General features: G+C 38.4%; 1 protein-coding gene and 1 pseudogene across 1 annotated transcript; both read left to right on the top strand.

The window, feature by feature from the left end:
- Positions 1-7,483: 7,483 nt before the first annotated feature.
- LOC139040047 (keratin-associated protein 9-7-like) lies at positions 7,484-8,446 on the top strand. Its single transcript, XM_070483240.1, has one exon. The coding sequence runs from the start codon at positions 7,517-7,519 to the stop codon at positions 7,982-7,984; it is 468 nt and encodes a 155-aa protein (XP_070339341.1). The 5' UTR covers positions 7,484-7,516; the 3' UTR covers positions 7,985-8,446.
- A 3,516-nt stretch (positions 8,447-11,962) lies between these two features.
- Positions 11,963-12,440, top strand: LOC139040048 (keratin-associated protein 9-7-like; annotated as a pseudogene).
- The last annotated feature ends 3,430 nt before the right edge of the window (positions 12,441-15,870 follow it).

Here is a 15,870-nt window from a genome sequence, read left to right as displayed (position 1 = left end):
CAAGAGAATGCCTAAGACGTGTGTATAGCACTGCATGTTTCTTTCAAAATTTTTACATATTTAGTTGCTTATGGACTTCAAAAACAATAGCCTCTCAGGAGACAGCTGGTTTTGAATCAAACAAAGAACATTTAGGGACTTAGAAGGACCTGAAGAACAGACGCAAACAGTGTACAAGGGAGGTCTGAACTGCACCCACGTTAAAGCGGAATAAACGGAGCTCGAGGAGCCAATAGAACACGCACCAACTCACACAGCCGCACAGTTTGTCAACAGCTTGGTTGGCTTAGAAAAACAACTCTGTTGCTACTGCACCGCTTTATCTCTGATGCAGCAGAGGAGACCAAAGTGGCTTCTCTGTGATCAAGAAAGTCTTTTCGTTGTTGAGTTGTATGAGTTCTTTTTATATTTTGGAAATTAACCCCGTGTTGGATATATGATTTGCAAATATTTTCTCCCAGTTGGTTGGTTGTCTTTTCATTTTGTTCATGGTTTCCTTTGCCTTAAAGAAGCTTTTTATTCTGGTGTAGTCCCATTTGTTTATTTTTTCTTTTGTTTCCCTTGCCTGAGTAGACATGGTATTTGAAAAGACCCTGCTAAGACCGATGTTAAAGAGTGTACTGCCTATATTTTCTTCTAGCGGTTTTATGATTTCAGGTCTTACTTTCAAGTCTTTAATCCATTTTGAGTTAATTTTTGTGTATGGTGTAAGATAATGGTTTACTTTCATTCTTTTGCATGTGGAACTCATACAACTCAACCATAAAAAAACAAACAACCTGATCAAAAAATGGGTAGAGGATATGAACAGACATTTTTCCAAAGAAGATATACAGATGGCCAATAGGCACATGAAAAGATGTTCAACATCACTAATCATTAGGGAAATGCAAAGCAAAACTACAATGAGATATCACCTTTACACCTGTCAGAATGGCTATAATCACCAAGACAAAAAATAATAAATGCTGAGAGGATGTGGAGAAAAGGGAACCCTCACATACTGCTGGTGGGAATGCAGACTGGTGCAGCCACTATGGAAAACAGTATGGAGATTTCTCAAAAAATTAAAAATAGAAATATCATACAGTCCAGCTATCCCACTTTTGGGTATTTATCCAAAGAACTTGAAATGAACAATTCAAAGAGATTTATGCACTCCTATGTTCATTGCAGCATTATTCACAATAGCCAAGATGTAGAAGCAACCCAAGTGCCCTGCAACTGACGAATGGATAAAGAAGATGTGATATATATATCTATACACATTGGAATACTACTCAGCCATAAATAAGACAAAATCATCCCATTTCCAACAACATGGATAGAACTTAAGGGTATGATGTTAAGTGAAATAAGCTAGACCTAGAAAGACAACCACAGTGTGATTTTACTCATATGTGGAGGATAAACAAACACATGGATAAGCAGAACAGATTAGTGGTTACCAGAAGGAAAGGGGATTGGAGAGTGGGTAAAAGGGGTAAAGGGGCACATATACATGGTGATGGATAAACATTAGACTATTGGTGGTAAGCATGATACAGTCTATACAGAAACCGATAAATAATAATGTGCACCTGAAATTACACAATGTCATAAACCATTATGATCTCAATAAAATAATTGAAAAAACAAAACAAAACAAAGTCTTGCACATGAAAATGAATGGCTTACTGTTTTCACATTTATCTCATTTCGCTATCAATGACTGGGGTTTAGAAACAAACAACAACAATAAAAACTAACTGATTTACAATCTGTAGCTTCAAAAGACCTTTTCCTTTAACAATTAGGTATTGTGCACCTACTGGGCACCAGTCACTGCGTTCATGCAGGGGATACACAGGTAAACAAGATTCAAAGTTTGTGGCCCTTATTAGACTTGCTGAGGACAAGCATAAAAAGAAACTATATTCTTTGGGGAGTGAAGAAGACAAACTAGCTTTGGGCTTCTGGTATGATGCTGAAGAGAGGAAAAAAGTAGAGAAAAACTTCCAGATTAGCCCCAATGATCTGCTTACTATACAAAGCAGCTGCTATAAAATAAACAGAAGAATACCAAAAATTCATAAAAGGATTCAACTAGAAAAATGTGTTAAATAACTTGCCCAAGGACTGCTGACAGGGAGTGACAGATTATGGAGGTGAGTATTCAACAATCGGATTCTGATTCACAGCTCCCAGAGATATACACTATTGTTTGTTACATCTTCAGTGGAGAACAAATGAATGAAATTAAAACAGAGATAACAGATGGACTGTAATTGATGGAGGTTACCACAGAAAATGGATGATGTCATCTCAGAGCAGCTCACAAAAAGATACATATGGAAATGAGAGAGGATAGGAAAGGAAAGATTAGGTGTTCCATGGGGACTTCATTCTGTTAACATGAAGCCTCTCCAAAGAGCTTAAACATTTAGGAAACTACTCTTCACTTGATTCTAACAAGAAAAAAGTATTGGTTGGCAAAGTTGGTGAAAAGGAATGGGGGAAAATGGCTATGTTAAAGTTCACAACAGCCAGGCAGAGACATGCTGGGCATGAGCAGAAGTATATTCTACACAGTGGGAGGATAGGTCCTAAGTTTAGAGGAAGATGAATGCGATTTCCTGTGTATTGACACTGGGAGAGAAGATGGTTAATAAGAATAGAAACTCTGCAAAATGTCATCCTGACTGTATAATCACAAGTGAGTCAATGAAGGAAAAATGTAGGAGGCCTAGAGTACTATAACTAAAAAAAGAAGCAAAGTTTGTTCAACATATAAAAAATTCAATGAATGCAATAAGCCATGTTAATAGAATGAAAGACAACAATAATAGAGTAGTTTCCACATTGTCATCTCAATAGCTGCAGAAAGAAACATTTGACAATATCTAATGCCCGCTCATGATAAAAAAAAAAACTCAAAAAACTAAGAACAGAAGAGTATTTCCTCAACCTGAATAATGGCATCTATCAAAAACTCACAGATAACATTAACTCAATGATGAAAAACTGAAAAATTTCCCCAAGTATTAGGAATAAGACATGGATGTCTGCTCTTACCTCCTCTCTTCAATATTGTACTGGACATTCTGCTTCACATTGTACTGGAAGTTAAAAATAAAATGAAATAAAGACCACCCAGATTGGAAAGAAAGAATAGGAAATATGTCTATAATTGGATGATGTGAGCTTGACATAGAAAACACTATGGAATCTACAAAATAGTTTTGGAACTAATAAATGAGTTTAGCAAGATTGTAGGATGCAAGATCATTAAAAAAAATCAGTTGTATTTCCACAGACTAGCAATGAACAACCTAAAAGTGGAATTAAGAAAACAATTCTGTTTGTGTTAGCATCGATAAGAACAAAATACGCAAAAATAGATTTAACGAAAGAAGTATAAGACTTGTACACTGAAAACTACAAAACATTGACAGAAATTAAATGTAAAAAAATGGAAAAGAGTCCCTTGTTCATGGGTTGGAAGTCTTAATATTCTTAAGATGGCAATACTTCCCAAATTGATCTATGTTTTCAATGCAATCCCTAACGTAATCCCAGCTGGCTTTTTTGCGGGAATTGAAATGTGACTCTAAAATTCATATGGAAATGCAGTAGCCAAAACAATCTAGAAAATGAAGAACAGAGTTGGAGGACTCACATTCCCCAATTTCAAAACTTAATACAAACATACAATACTCAATATGTGGTCCTGGCATAAGGAAGGACATAGGGATTAATGAAATAGAAGTGAGAGTCCAAAAATAAACCTATATATTTATGTTCGCTTGATTTTTGACGAGGGTACCAAGGCAGTTTAATGGTGAAAGAATAGTCTTTTCAGCAAATTGTGCTGAGATAACTGGATATCCACAGTCAAAAGAATGAAGTTAATCCCTTACCTCACACCATATACAAAGATTAACTCAAAATAGATCAACAACAAAGATATAAGAGCTAAAACTATAAAAAATAGAAGAAATCACAGGTAAAAATCTTACTGATCTTGGATTATGCAATGACTTGTTAGCTATAACACTAAAAACGTAAACAACTAAAGAAAAATAGATAAATTCATCTTCATCAGAAATAAAAACCTTTACGCTTCAGAGGACGCTATCAAGAACCTAAAAACAGCCCAGAGAATGGGAGGAAATATTTGCAAATTATTTATCTGAGATCTCTCTCTCTCTCTCTCTCTCTCTCTCTCTCTCTATAGATATATATATATATATGAAGAACTCTTACAACTCAACAATTAAAAGACAATCCAATTAAAAATTGGGCAAAGTATTGACTACACATTTCTCCAAAGAGAGTATGCAAATCACCAACAGGCACTTGAAAAGGTGTTCAACATTTTCAGTCGTTAGGCAAACGCAAATCACAGCCATAATATAATACCACTTACTACCCACAAAAATGCCTTCGATAAAAGGATAAATAATAATAACTATTGGCAAGGATATAGAGAAAAGAAAATCTTCACACATTGCTGGGGGGAATGTGAAATGGTGAGGCTGCTTTGGGAAACATTTTGGAAGTTTCTGCAAAAGTTAAACCTACATTTAACATGTGACCTATTCATAGGTATCTACCCAAGAGAAATGAAAACATATGTTCACATATACACTAAAAACCTTGTATAGGAATGTTTATAGCAGCATAATTCATAATAACCAAAACATGGACAAAACCTAAAAGTCCACCATCTGATAAATGGATAAATAAAATGTGGTATATTCATGCAAGAGAATATTATTCCATCATAAAAAGAAGGAAGTGCTGATACATTCTACAACATAGGTGAATCTTGAAAATATTATACTTAGTGAAAAAAGCAAACACACGAGGCCACCTCTTGTATGGTTCCCTTTATATGAAGGGTCCAGAACAGGCAAATCCACAGAGACAGCAAGTTGACTGGTGCTTGCCAGGCACTGAAGAAAGAGGGATAATGGGGAATAAGCCATGATTGGTAATGAGTATAGAATTTCTTTGTTGCAGTGGTGAAAATATTCCGGAATAATATAGTGGTGGTGGTGCACAACCTTTTGAATATACCAAAAACCACTGAAACGTACACTTCAAAGTTGAGAATTTGATGGCTTATGAATTATATATCATTATTTTTTAAAAATAGAAAACATCATACTTTAGGAAATCTTCCTTATCAATCAGGAGCAAAATGAAGATCTTTGTAATCACTACTTTCATTCACATTGTTCTGGAGGTTTTATCTCACGTACAAAGGCAAGAAGAAGGAGCAACAGGTAAGAGGATTTACAAAGAAGTAATATGATACTCAATATTCACAAACATAATTACTGTGTACATAAAAATCCAAGGCAATCTTTGGTTGCATTATTAGAATTAACAGGGGTGTTTAGCAAGGTTGCTAGATATTAAAAGGTATCTATCAAAAGAGGAAAAAAAGTTTTATTTATATGACAGATATAGCCAAGTAAAAAAACTAAATTAAAATAATTCTACTTATAATATCATAAATAAACATTATTTAACTAACAATAAATGTAATAAAAGATGTGCAAGAACTCTTCACAGACATCTACAAGACACAATTATGAGGAGTTAAAAAAGATTTAAACAAACGAAGGGATATATTATGTTAATGAGTTGGAAGACTCAATGCATGAAAAATGTCAATTCTCCCCGAAAAGATCGATGATCGCGATATGATATAGTTAAAAGGCAAGCAGCTTTTGTGGGTGTGTGTGGGGGCTGTGTGGAAAGAGTGGGACTTACGAGATTCTAAAATGTATCTGAATAGGCAAAAGGCCAAGACAATCTTGAATAAGAACAAAGTAGGAGGTTTTACACAGCCAGACATCAAAATACACTAAAACTTTGCTGTCCTTTAGATGGTGTGATTGATATTGGCACAAGAACAAACAGACCTACAGAGCAGAATAAGAATGCAAGAAAATGATCCATGCAAATAACATGACTCGATTTACAGCAAATGTAGTAAGGCGGATTAATGGGGAAAGGATGGTCTTTTAATAAATGATGCTGGGACAGTAAGATATCCAGCTGGGAATAAATGAAACTTGTTTCTATCTCTTAATATATAACAATTAATTACAGCTATATTTTAGATATAAGTGTAAAAGGTAAAATAATAAAGCTTTTAGAAAATAATAAGGGAGAACATTTTCATAATCTTGAGCTACTAAAAGATTTTTAAAGACTCTAAACACAGCAAAATTAAGAAAAAGGCAGATTCATTAAAAGTAAGAACTTCTAACAAAAGACAACATTAAAAAATTGAAAAGGTAAGACAGAATGCAGAGTGAGAGAAAATATTTGTAACATATATAATCTAAATAGTATGTATATTTAACATATATCTAGAATCTATAAAATCAATAAGAAACTGACAACCAAGAAGAAATATGGTAAAAGACTCGATCAGGAACTTCATGGAAAAGGAACAACAAACGTCTGATATATATTAGTCATCAAAGAAATGCAAATTTAAAACATAAGTACATACCAGTATAATTCAGTAGGCTCGCAATATCAGACAACAGGAGACACTGCAGGGAGTGAAATGTTGAAAAACTATTTTATTTCTCTGTTAATGTTGGCTGTAGGCTTTCCCTATGACTTGGCAATTTCACTCCTACGTATGTACCCAGAAGAGAGAAAAAACATTTAAGAACTTGTGGCTGACAATTTTCCACATCAGGTGAAACACATAAATTTCAACTTCAAATATACTTTTGCTATCATCTTATCTAACCTATCTACCTCAATTTATAGAAGCGAGTATTCGCAAGTTGAGATGTCTCACCTGAGATCACTGACCCAGCTAGGAAATAGTGATGGATTGATGCTGTTTGAAACCCAGCGTACTGCTTCTGCCTCTATCCTCTTTCTTTGGCACTAATTTGCATATGAAAAAGAATGTGCCAACCATCCTCTACCCAAGTGTCTCTGATCGAACTGGGAAACAAATTTCGAATAGGTTGCCACAGATATAGACATGTTGTGGACTGCAGTAAGACTTTCTGGGAGCTCAGACTGGGACCCAAGCAGGGCTCCATTCATCACAGAATGTCTCAGCATCCTGACCCTCTCGGGGCATTTCCCAGTCTAAGCACAGCCCGAGGAACAAAGCTGAAGAGGGACGCTATTCTGACCTTCACCAGGACAGTAGAATCACAGGACTATCACAGGACCAGATGTGTCGCTTGACTAGAAATGATGCTGGTGATGCTTCCTCTCTTTCTCATTTCTGAAAAAGGTTCTTAACTGGTACTCCCAATTAAGAAAAAGATCAAACACTAATTTACAGAAGCCGCAAAACACTAGGGGACAATTTCCTCCCGACAATTCCCCAGTGACTGCAAAAACAATGTAAACAACAACGAGGAAAGTCCTGCTTATTGGTCACAACATCGGGGGTCCAGTGTATAAAAGCCCCAGAACAGAAGGAGTCATCAGAATCTGAGAAATTCACCTCTGAACAGGAGTCCACCTTCTACCCTTGACCATGACCCACTCTTGCTGCTCCCCTTGCTGCCAGCCCACCTGCTCTGAGTCCAGCTGCTGTGGACAAACCTGCAGTCAGTCCAGCTGCTGCCAGCCCTGCTGCCCCCAGACACGCTGTCAAACCTCCTGCTGTAGGACCACCTGCTACCAACCAACTTGTGTGACCAGCTGCCGCCTTTCCTGCTGCCCCGCTCCCTGCTGCCAGCCCACCTGCTCTGAGTCCAGCTGCTGTGGACAAACCTGCAGTCAGTCCAGCTGCTGCCAACCTTGCTGTCCCCCAGCTTGCTGTCAAACCATCTGCTGCCAGCCAGCTTGCTCTGGACCCGTGTACTGCCGGAGAACCTGCTACCACCCCACCTGCGTCTGCCTGCCTTGTTGCCAAGCCCAGAGCTGCGGATCCAGCTGCTGCCAGCCTTGCTGCCGCCCAGCCTGCTGTGAGTCCAGCTGCTGCCGGCCTTCCTGCTGCTGATCACCTCACCAAAGAACCACCATCTGCACAAAACACCTTTTGTTAATTGAACTTGCCATGTTTTGGGCAAATTCACTTCCTAGAATTTGCTGACAAGCAGCACACTCTATCATCATTTCTATTACTCATCTTCCTGTTTAAAAGCTTGTGAATCAGCTTGATGGGGTGCAGAGGGCTTCCCCCAATTCATTTCCTCCTTATGTATGTGGATCATGTGACAGCTTCGTGCATCCTCTGAAGTCAGGATCACCTGCTCCCTCTCAGTAACTTAGGAAAACAAACCCTCATAGCTTTTTCATAGGTTTCTGCAACTGATCAATACTCTTCATAGTCATATTTTCTTTATCAATGTACTCATGTTTCTTGTATTCCCCTTTCTTCTTTTATGATCACTTTGAGTTGTTTTCCTAGATGCAGGAATCTTACCTTTGTGTTTCTTAATAAATTCTACACCATAATTCACTCCATATTGTGTTGATTTATCGTACAGCATTCCTGATCCTGGGATTAAATACACATTGCACACCATAAGCATTATCTGCTCGGAGCACTGTAATAGCCCCCAATTATTGTATCCATTCTTCAGAAACACATATTTCATTGTGTAATGTCATATAGCCAATAATGAATAGACTCAGATTCAGGATGGGCTCTATTCCTGCTCAAAAGCACTTACTTTTAGGGGCTGGCCCAGTGGCCAAGTGGTTAAGTTTGTGCGCTCCGCTTCGGCAGCCCAGGGTTTCCTCGGTTTGGATCCTGGGCGTGGACATGGCACTGCTCATCAAGCCATGCTGAGACGGCGTCCCACATGCCACAACTATAAGGACCCACAACTAAAAGATACATAGCTAGGTACTGGGGGGTTTGGGAAGTATTTTCTCTTTCCACTGGCTTTGGATACCAGAAGCTGTTGATCTGTAGCAGTAGAAATTCTCCATCTGGCATAAAAACTGCTATTAAGACTATCAACTGATGAGGCTTAAGGTATTCCATGATCGTATATTACAGTCAGTTAGGTTTTTGCAGGAATCCAATGGAATTGTGCTGGCCATTGTCGCGTATTCTTTAGTTACTGAGGTCAGCACTAAACTCTGCTGTTCTCCGTGGACAGGCTATAGTTTCTCATTAATACCTTCGTTTGGATGTTTATAATTTATAAATTTGAAGTTAGTTTGTGTTAAGTTGGGGTTACAGAGATTAAAAAAAAGAGACTAAATCTTAAATTACCAAAGAAAAAGAAAAGGAAAAGAAAATATTCTCTACAAAAAATAAGGGTGATGAATAAATTTGTTTTTGTGATATCCCTTGAAAATACAAGAATCGTGGTCTCTTCAGGAAGGCATCTGCCTGTAGACTGGCTGACCCAGTAAAAGAGGGTAAAAAAGAGAAAGAAAATGCTTCCAGATTCATCCATGCCTGGACGTAATATGCAAGATGATAGTGCGAAAAGAAAGGAATATTTAAAGGATGATGGCACAATATATATGAGAAACAATTCATGAGGTGACTAATTTTTCTATATTTTTCCCCAGGTATACAGCTAGTGAGTGGCAGAACAGGAATTTGAATACTGTTCCATATGATTTTAATTCCCATAACCAAGATCTCTTGTCTTCTACTTCTGCAGTAGAGAATGTGTGGTGGAAGATAAAATCAGAGATGAATAGATTCACAATCTTTGAGGGAGCTTAGAAGAGAGAATGGATAATGCAACTAGAAGCATCTTACAAAATTGGCACAGATGCGAGTGATAAGAATGGTAACAGACATCCGTATATTTCAAGGATATTTCATTCCACTAAACCAGAATCTGGTAACATCTAGAATATTTAGGGAAACTGCTCTGAACTTAATCTTAACAACAAAGATCTATTTGGCAAGGTCGGTGACGGGGGCCTTGGGGAAAAATGAGCATCTTAAAACTCATGCAGTCAATAGCGGAAAGCTGTCCATAGTTGGAGGTGCATCCCATGAGGTGGGAAAGCACACACCAGAGATTAGAGTAAAATGAAAGTGATTTTGCAGCACAGAATATCAAGGGTTCTGATGAGAGGAGGAACTGCTCAGCAGTGCTGTTCTGACTGACCAGTGATTCCAGTGGGGAAAGTATGCAGGAGACCCAAGGCGGGAGGGATGTTAACATAGTGTTTTACTGGTTCTTCTGTTTCTTTTTTCTCTTACTCTCTTCCCTTGTGATTTGATGGCTTTCTCTAGTATTATGTTTGGGTTCCTTCTCTTTATTTTTTGTGTATTCATTGTAGCTCTCTGCTTTGTGGTACCGTGAGGTTCGTATGTAGTAACCTACAGAAACAGCAATCTACGTTAAGTTTATGGCACTTTAAGTTTGCCCTCTTACTCAAAGCCCTACATTTTTACTACTCATACCCCACATTTTATGTTTGTGATTAGTCTAGGCACCATTCTTTAGCTTTAAAGTGCTTTTTTGCATAAATTGGTTCTGCTCCTATTTGTATCTTTTAAATCCAGCTTTAGAAGGGCAGTCCTATCAACTATAGTTAATATGATTTGTGCATGGTAAATTTCAAAAACAAAAAAAAATCTATTGATGAACTATTAGAAATAATAAGGGAGCTTGGTCACAAGATCAACATACAGAAACGAGTTATTTCTCTATATGTCAGAAACAGTGAAAAATTAAAATTTCAAATTGTAACCTGTAATAGCATGAAAAAGAAAATGCCTGGGAATAAATCCAATAAAATATGGGAAAGACCTCTACAGAAAACAGTATAAACACTTTGACCAAGCTATTCTGTGAGCAATTCTACTTGTAGATGTTTATCCAACAGAAATGTTTATGTATTTTTGCCAAAGGATCTGTACTAAAACATTCATAGCAGCATTATTTTTATTAGTTCAAAATTGCAAACAATCCACATGTATATCCACAGTAGAGTGAACAAATAAATTGTGTCATATTAGTGCAATAAAAGATTATACAGCAAGGAGAATGAATGAACCGCAGATAATCACGTAATCACATGGATCAGTCTCCCAATTATAATATAAACAGGAAGTGGCCAATTCTATACTATTTAATTTACATAAAGATTAGAAACAGTCTAAACTTACCTACCTTTGGGAATGGGAGTATAATTGGAAGGAGATAGGCTTAAGTTCTATTTCGTAACTTGTTAACAGTGACATGGATGTGTTTGCTCTGAGATAATTGATCAAGTTGGACATTGATAAGAATTTATCAAGTTGGAAATAAAAAATTTGAGCACTTGTTAAAATTAATGTTAAACCTCAAAAAAGTTTTGAACATGTCAGAATGCAAAGATACCTCAGTTATCACCTCATCTAATCTAATTACTTCATTAATAAAAGAAAAAGAGGGGCTGGCCCAGGGTCATGGTGGTCAAGTTTGTGTGCTCCACTTCGGTAGGCTGGCGTTCATGGGTCTGGATCTTGGCTGTGGACCTATACACTGCTCATCAAGCCATGCTGTGGTAGCATCCCACATACAAAATAGAGGAAGATTCACACAGATCTTAGCTCAGGGCCCATCTTCCTCACCAAAAAAAAGAAGAAAGAGAAGAAAAAGGAAGTACAGTGACCCGAATGACTCTGGTAGTAAACAGATTAGGCATAGAGTGACCAACTGTTCTGACCTCCCCAGGGCAGCAGGAATCATAGCACACAACCAGGTTGTGATTGAAGCAGGAACAAAGCTGAGAATGTGACCATTTCTTTTTATCCGAAAAAAAAGTTTCTGTGAGTTACTTTCAATTGAGAAACAGATTAAACAATTATTTTGAAAAGATTCATAACATTTAGAGAATAACTTCCTCTTTACAATTCCCCCAGTGGTCATGGAAAACAATGTAAACAAGAATAAGGAAAGTCCTGCTCTTTGGTGCCAACTTTGGGGGTTGCACGTATAAAAACTCCAGAACAGAAGTCATTCTCAAAAACTCACCTCTGAACAGGAGCCCACCCTCCTCCTCTGACACCATGACCCACTCCTGCTGCTCCCCTTGCTGCCAGCCTACCTGCTGCAGGACCACCTGCTGCCAGCCCACCTCAGTGGGTCCAGCTGTTGTGAGTCCAGCTGCTGCCAGCCCTGCTGCCCCCAAACTCGCTGTCAAGTCACCTGCTGCAGGACCACCTGCTACCAACCAGCTTGTGTAACCAGCTGCCGCCCTTCCTGCTGCAGCGCTCCCTGCTGCCAGCCCACCTGCTCTGAGTCCAGCTGCTGTGGACAAACCTGCAGTGGGTCCAGCTGCTGCCAGCCTTGCTGCCCCTCAACTTGCTGTCAGACCACCTGCTGCCAGCCAGCTTGCTCTGGACCCGTGTACTGCTGGAGAACCTGCTACCACCCCACCTGCGTCTGCCTTGGTGCCAAGCCCAGAGCTGCGGATCCAGCTGCTGCCAGCCTTGCTGCCGCCCAGCCTGCTGTGAGTCCAGCTGCTGCCAGCCTTGTTGCTGTTGATCACCTTGCCAAAGAACCACCGTCTGCACACAATGCCTTCTGTTAGCTGACTTGCCATTTTGGGGGCAAATTCACTCCTACGCTTTGCTGACAAGCAGGATGCTCTACCGTCATTTCTGTAACTCATCTATCTGTTGAAAGACTTGTGAACCAGCTTGATGAAATGCAGAGAATTTCCCCCCAGTTCTCTTCCTCTTTGTGTATGTGGATCATGTGCCAGCTTTGTGCATCTTCAATATGAAATTATGATCCCTGCTTGGACTCTGAAGTCAGGGCCACCTGCTCTCCCTAAGTAACTTAGGAAAATAAATCTTCATAACTTTTTCATTGGTTTATGCAACTGATCAATACTCTTCATGATCATATTTTCTTTTTCAATGTACTTGTGATTCTTTATCCTGCTTTCTTCTTTCCATAATCACTTTGAGTTGTCTATATATTTCTTAATGATATTCTATACCATTTTCATTCCATATACTGTTTTTCTTTACTGTAAAGTATTTCTGAATTAGGAACTTATATACATATTGCATACCATATGCATTACCCAACTTGAGCTGCAAAACATCTCACTATAAATTATTTTCCACATTTTTAGATGAGAAAATTTCATTGTGTGGTGTCATATAGCTACTAATGGACAGACTCAGATCCAGGACTGGATCCTTGGTCCCTGCTCAGGGGCACCTACATTTATATGTCAATAGACGTCAATGCTATTGAATACTGAGGACTAGTAAGATGTGCAACTGAATTTCTACTTTAACGATGGAATAAGCTCTCATATATAGAGATAACATTTGTTTACAAAGTCCTTCCAAAATCAGTTTCTCACACCTCAGCAAGCAGCAGCTATATGTTAGGGCAATGGGGACTGCATTTTAGGGCTCTCATGAATTCAGGGAGCCTTTACTGTCAATTTATCTGCATCAAGTACTGCTAGCGTCTGTGTCCTCATGAGACTCGTCTAAAGGGACTTGTTTCTTAGTATCACATAAATCAAATTCTGAATTGCCTCTGTCTCCTGAGTATCGACAGAACAAGGAATTAAATAATTCCCTGCAAAAAAATGGACCATATATTGTATTCCCCCAAATTTACGGCAATTTGTTCTGATCAAAATGTTTTCAAGAAAATTAAATATTGATAAAGTTTTGGATTAAGAAACTGTTCAATGCACATTTATGACTCTGAGCAATCCATAACCTCTGAACCATCTAGTTGAACAAAACAACCTCCTGTGTTTTGTGAGGCAAAACGTACTTAAGTTCTCCAGAATAATGCAATATTGCTGTAGAAATGACCAATTGTTAATTTCAGAAAATTAGGAACTTGTTGCCTCTGTTCAAAGTAGATAAGAAACCTCAGTTATTTGGTTACAAGTTTCTCCTTGGGATTTTCTCCATGGCATGTGTGCCTGAAAGTGACCCGTGGAATATTCTAGTATATCTGTTTAAAAGAGGACTGTTGTTCCTCCAGCCGTGCTCTGCAGCAGCTCTGCTGGTTAGTCTCGTGGGGCATGAAAGTGCCTTCAGAAATTCCACTACAAGGAGCCACAGCAGGGTCAAACTGGGTCACAGAAAGTGGGGAGGAGGATCTTGCCCCATTGAGGGCTGACTTATTTAAAGAAGGTGGAGGAAGCTGAGTAAGAATAGGGGGACAAATTTGTGGGACGCAGTGAGAGCATGTATCCTAAACGCAATATAAGCAAATCAAATCCAGTGCCCTAAACCTATGATCATAACCACGTTGAATTGTTTTCAGAAACACAAGGTTGGTTTAACCTTTGAACATCAACAAATGTTTTTTAAATCACGTCCGCCAAAAAAACATGAGAATCATCATAAGATCGTCTCAATAGGTAAAGAAAAAGCATTTTATAAATTTCAACACATTTCCAATGTAGAATATCTTAGCTAATAAGGAATGGAAAAAGCCTAGTTACTCTGATTGGAAGAATCTATAGAAAAGTCAGAAAGCTTCCTATTTAATTGTGAAATATTGAGAATTGTCTCTGCTCTATAGAGAATACACAAAGACGCCCACTTCATCATTGCACTGTAGGCCCCCCAGCAGACTAGTGATGCTGAGCGTTGGGCTTGCTCTGCTGGCTACAATCTGAGCCAATTAATCACGACAAGTTAGAGATCAAGAAAGGAGGTTTTGATTCAATTAGCCGGCATAGTTGGGAAGATGGCAGACTAATGTCTCAAAAAAACCATCTTCACGGATTACAGAATCTTGAGACAGTTATATAGGGAAAATGGGCAGTAAGGAGGGGGTCCAGTGATGTTGGTCTCCAGGCATGACAGGCGTCACATTGTTCCATTCTTCTGTCAGCTGTGATGGATGCCTCCTTGTAGATGTGTCTCCCGCCTGTGGTCAGCCTGTTTGTGGAGAGAAACTCATAGAACAAAGTTTTAATTTATCAAGGTACCAGGGAGTATATATGTAAGCAGAGGCCATAAATCAGGAGCGCATGTGAATCTTTTAGAGTACGTGCAGAGCAGCGAGTAGTCACACAGAGGAGGGGCTGGGGCCAGTTAGCCTAACAAGATGGCCTCACTTATGCTCACTTACACTAGGGAAAGAAAAAATTTACAAGATAAAAAGACTGCCATGAAATGAATGAAGCTATCATCATCTGTAGTTGCTGTCACTGTGCTAGCAAAATTTCCAAAACAAATCTCTCGGAGCCGGCCTGGTGGTGAAGCAAGGAAGTTTGTGCGCTCTGCTTCGGTGGCCCAGGGTTCATGGATTCAGGTCTTGGGTGCAGACCTACACACTGCTCATCAGGTCATGCTGTGGTAGCATCCCACATACAAAATAGAGGAAGATTGGCACCGATGTTAGCTCAGCGCCAATCTTCCTCAACAACCAAAAAAAAAAAAAATCTATGTATAAAATTTTAAAAATAATAAGGGAGTTTGGTCACAAGATAAACATACATAAATGAATTGTTTTTCCGTATGTCACAAACAGTTAAAAATTAAAAACTTAAATGATAACATACACAATAGCATAAACATTAAATTATCTAGAAAGAAATCTAGTGAAAGATGGGCAAGACCTCCACAGTGAATAGAATAAGCTTTTTGACCAAGCAATGCTATGAATAATCTACTTCTAGGGGTATATCCAAAGAAATGTTTATATGTGTTTACCAAACAACTTGTGCGAAAACATTCATAGAAGCACTATTTTTAATAATTCAAAAAGATCTACATGTTTACCAAGAGGACAGTAACAAAAAAATTGTGTCATATTCATTTAGGGGAAGATTATACAGCAAAAACAATGAATACACTACAAATAATTGCATTGTTGACTCTTACAATCATACGGTAAAGAAAAGATAATTCTATATTTTTTCATTTATATAAAGGTCAAAAAAAAAAGGCCAAAACTCATCTATAATTGCCCCAGTTAT

The sequence above is a fragment of the Equus asinus genome, chromosome 13, assembly GCF_041296235.1.
Source record: "Equus asinus isolate D_3611 breed Donkey chromosome 13, EquAss-T2T_v2, whole genome shotgun sequence".
Lineage (NCBI taxonomy): Eukaryota > Metazoa > Chordata > Mammalia > Perissodactyla > Equidae > Equus > Equus asinus.
The sequence above is the reverse complement of the archived record's forward strand: the minus strand, read 5'-3'. Positions and strand labels throughout refer to the sequence as shown.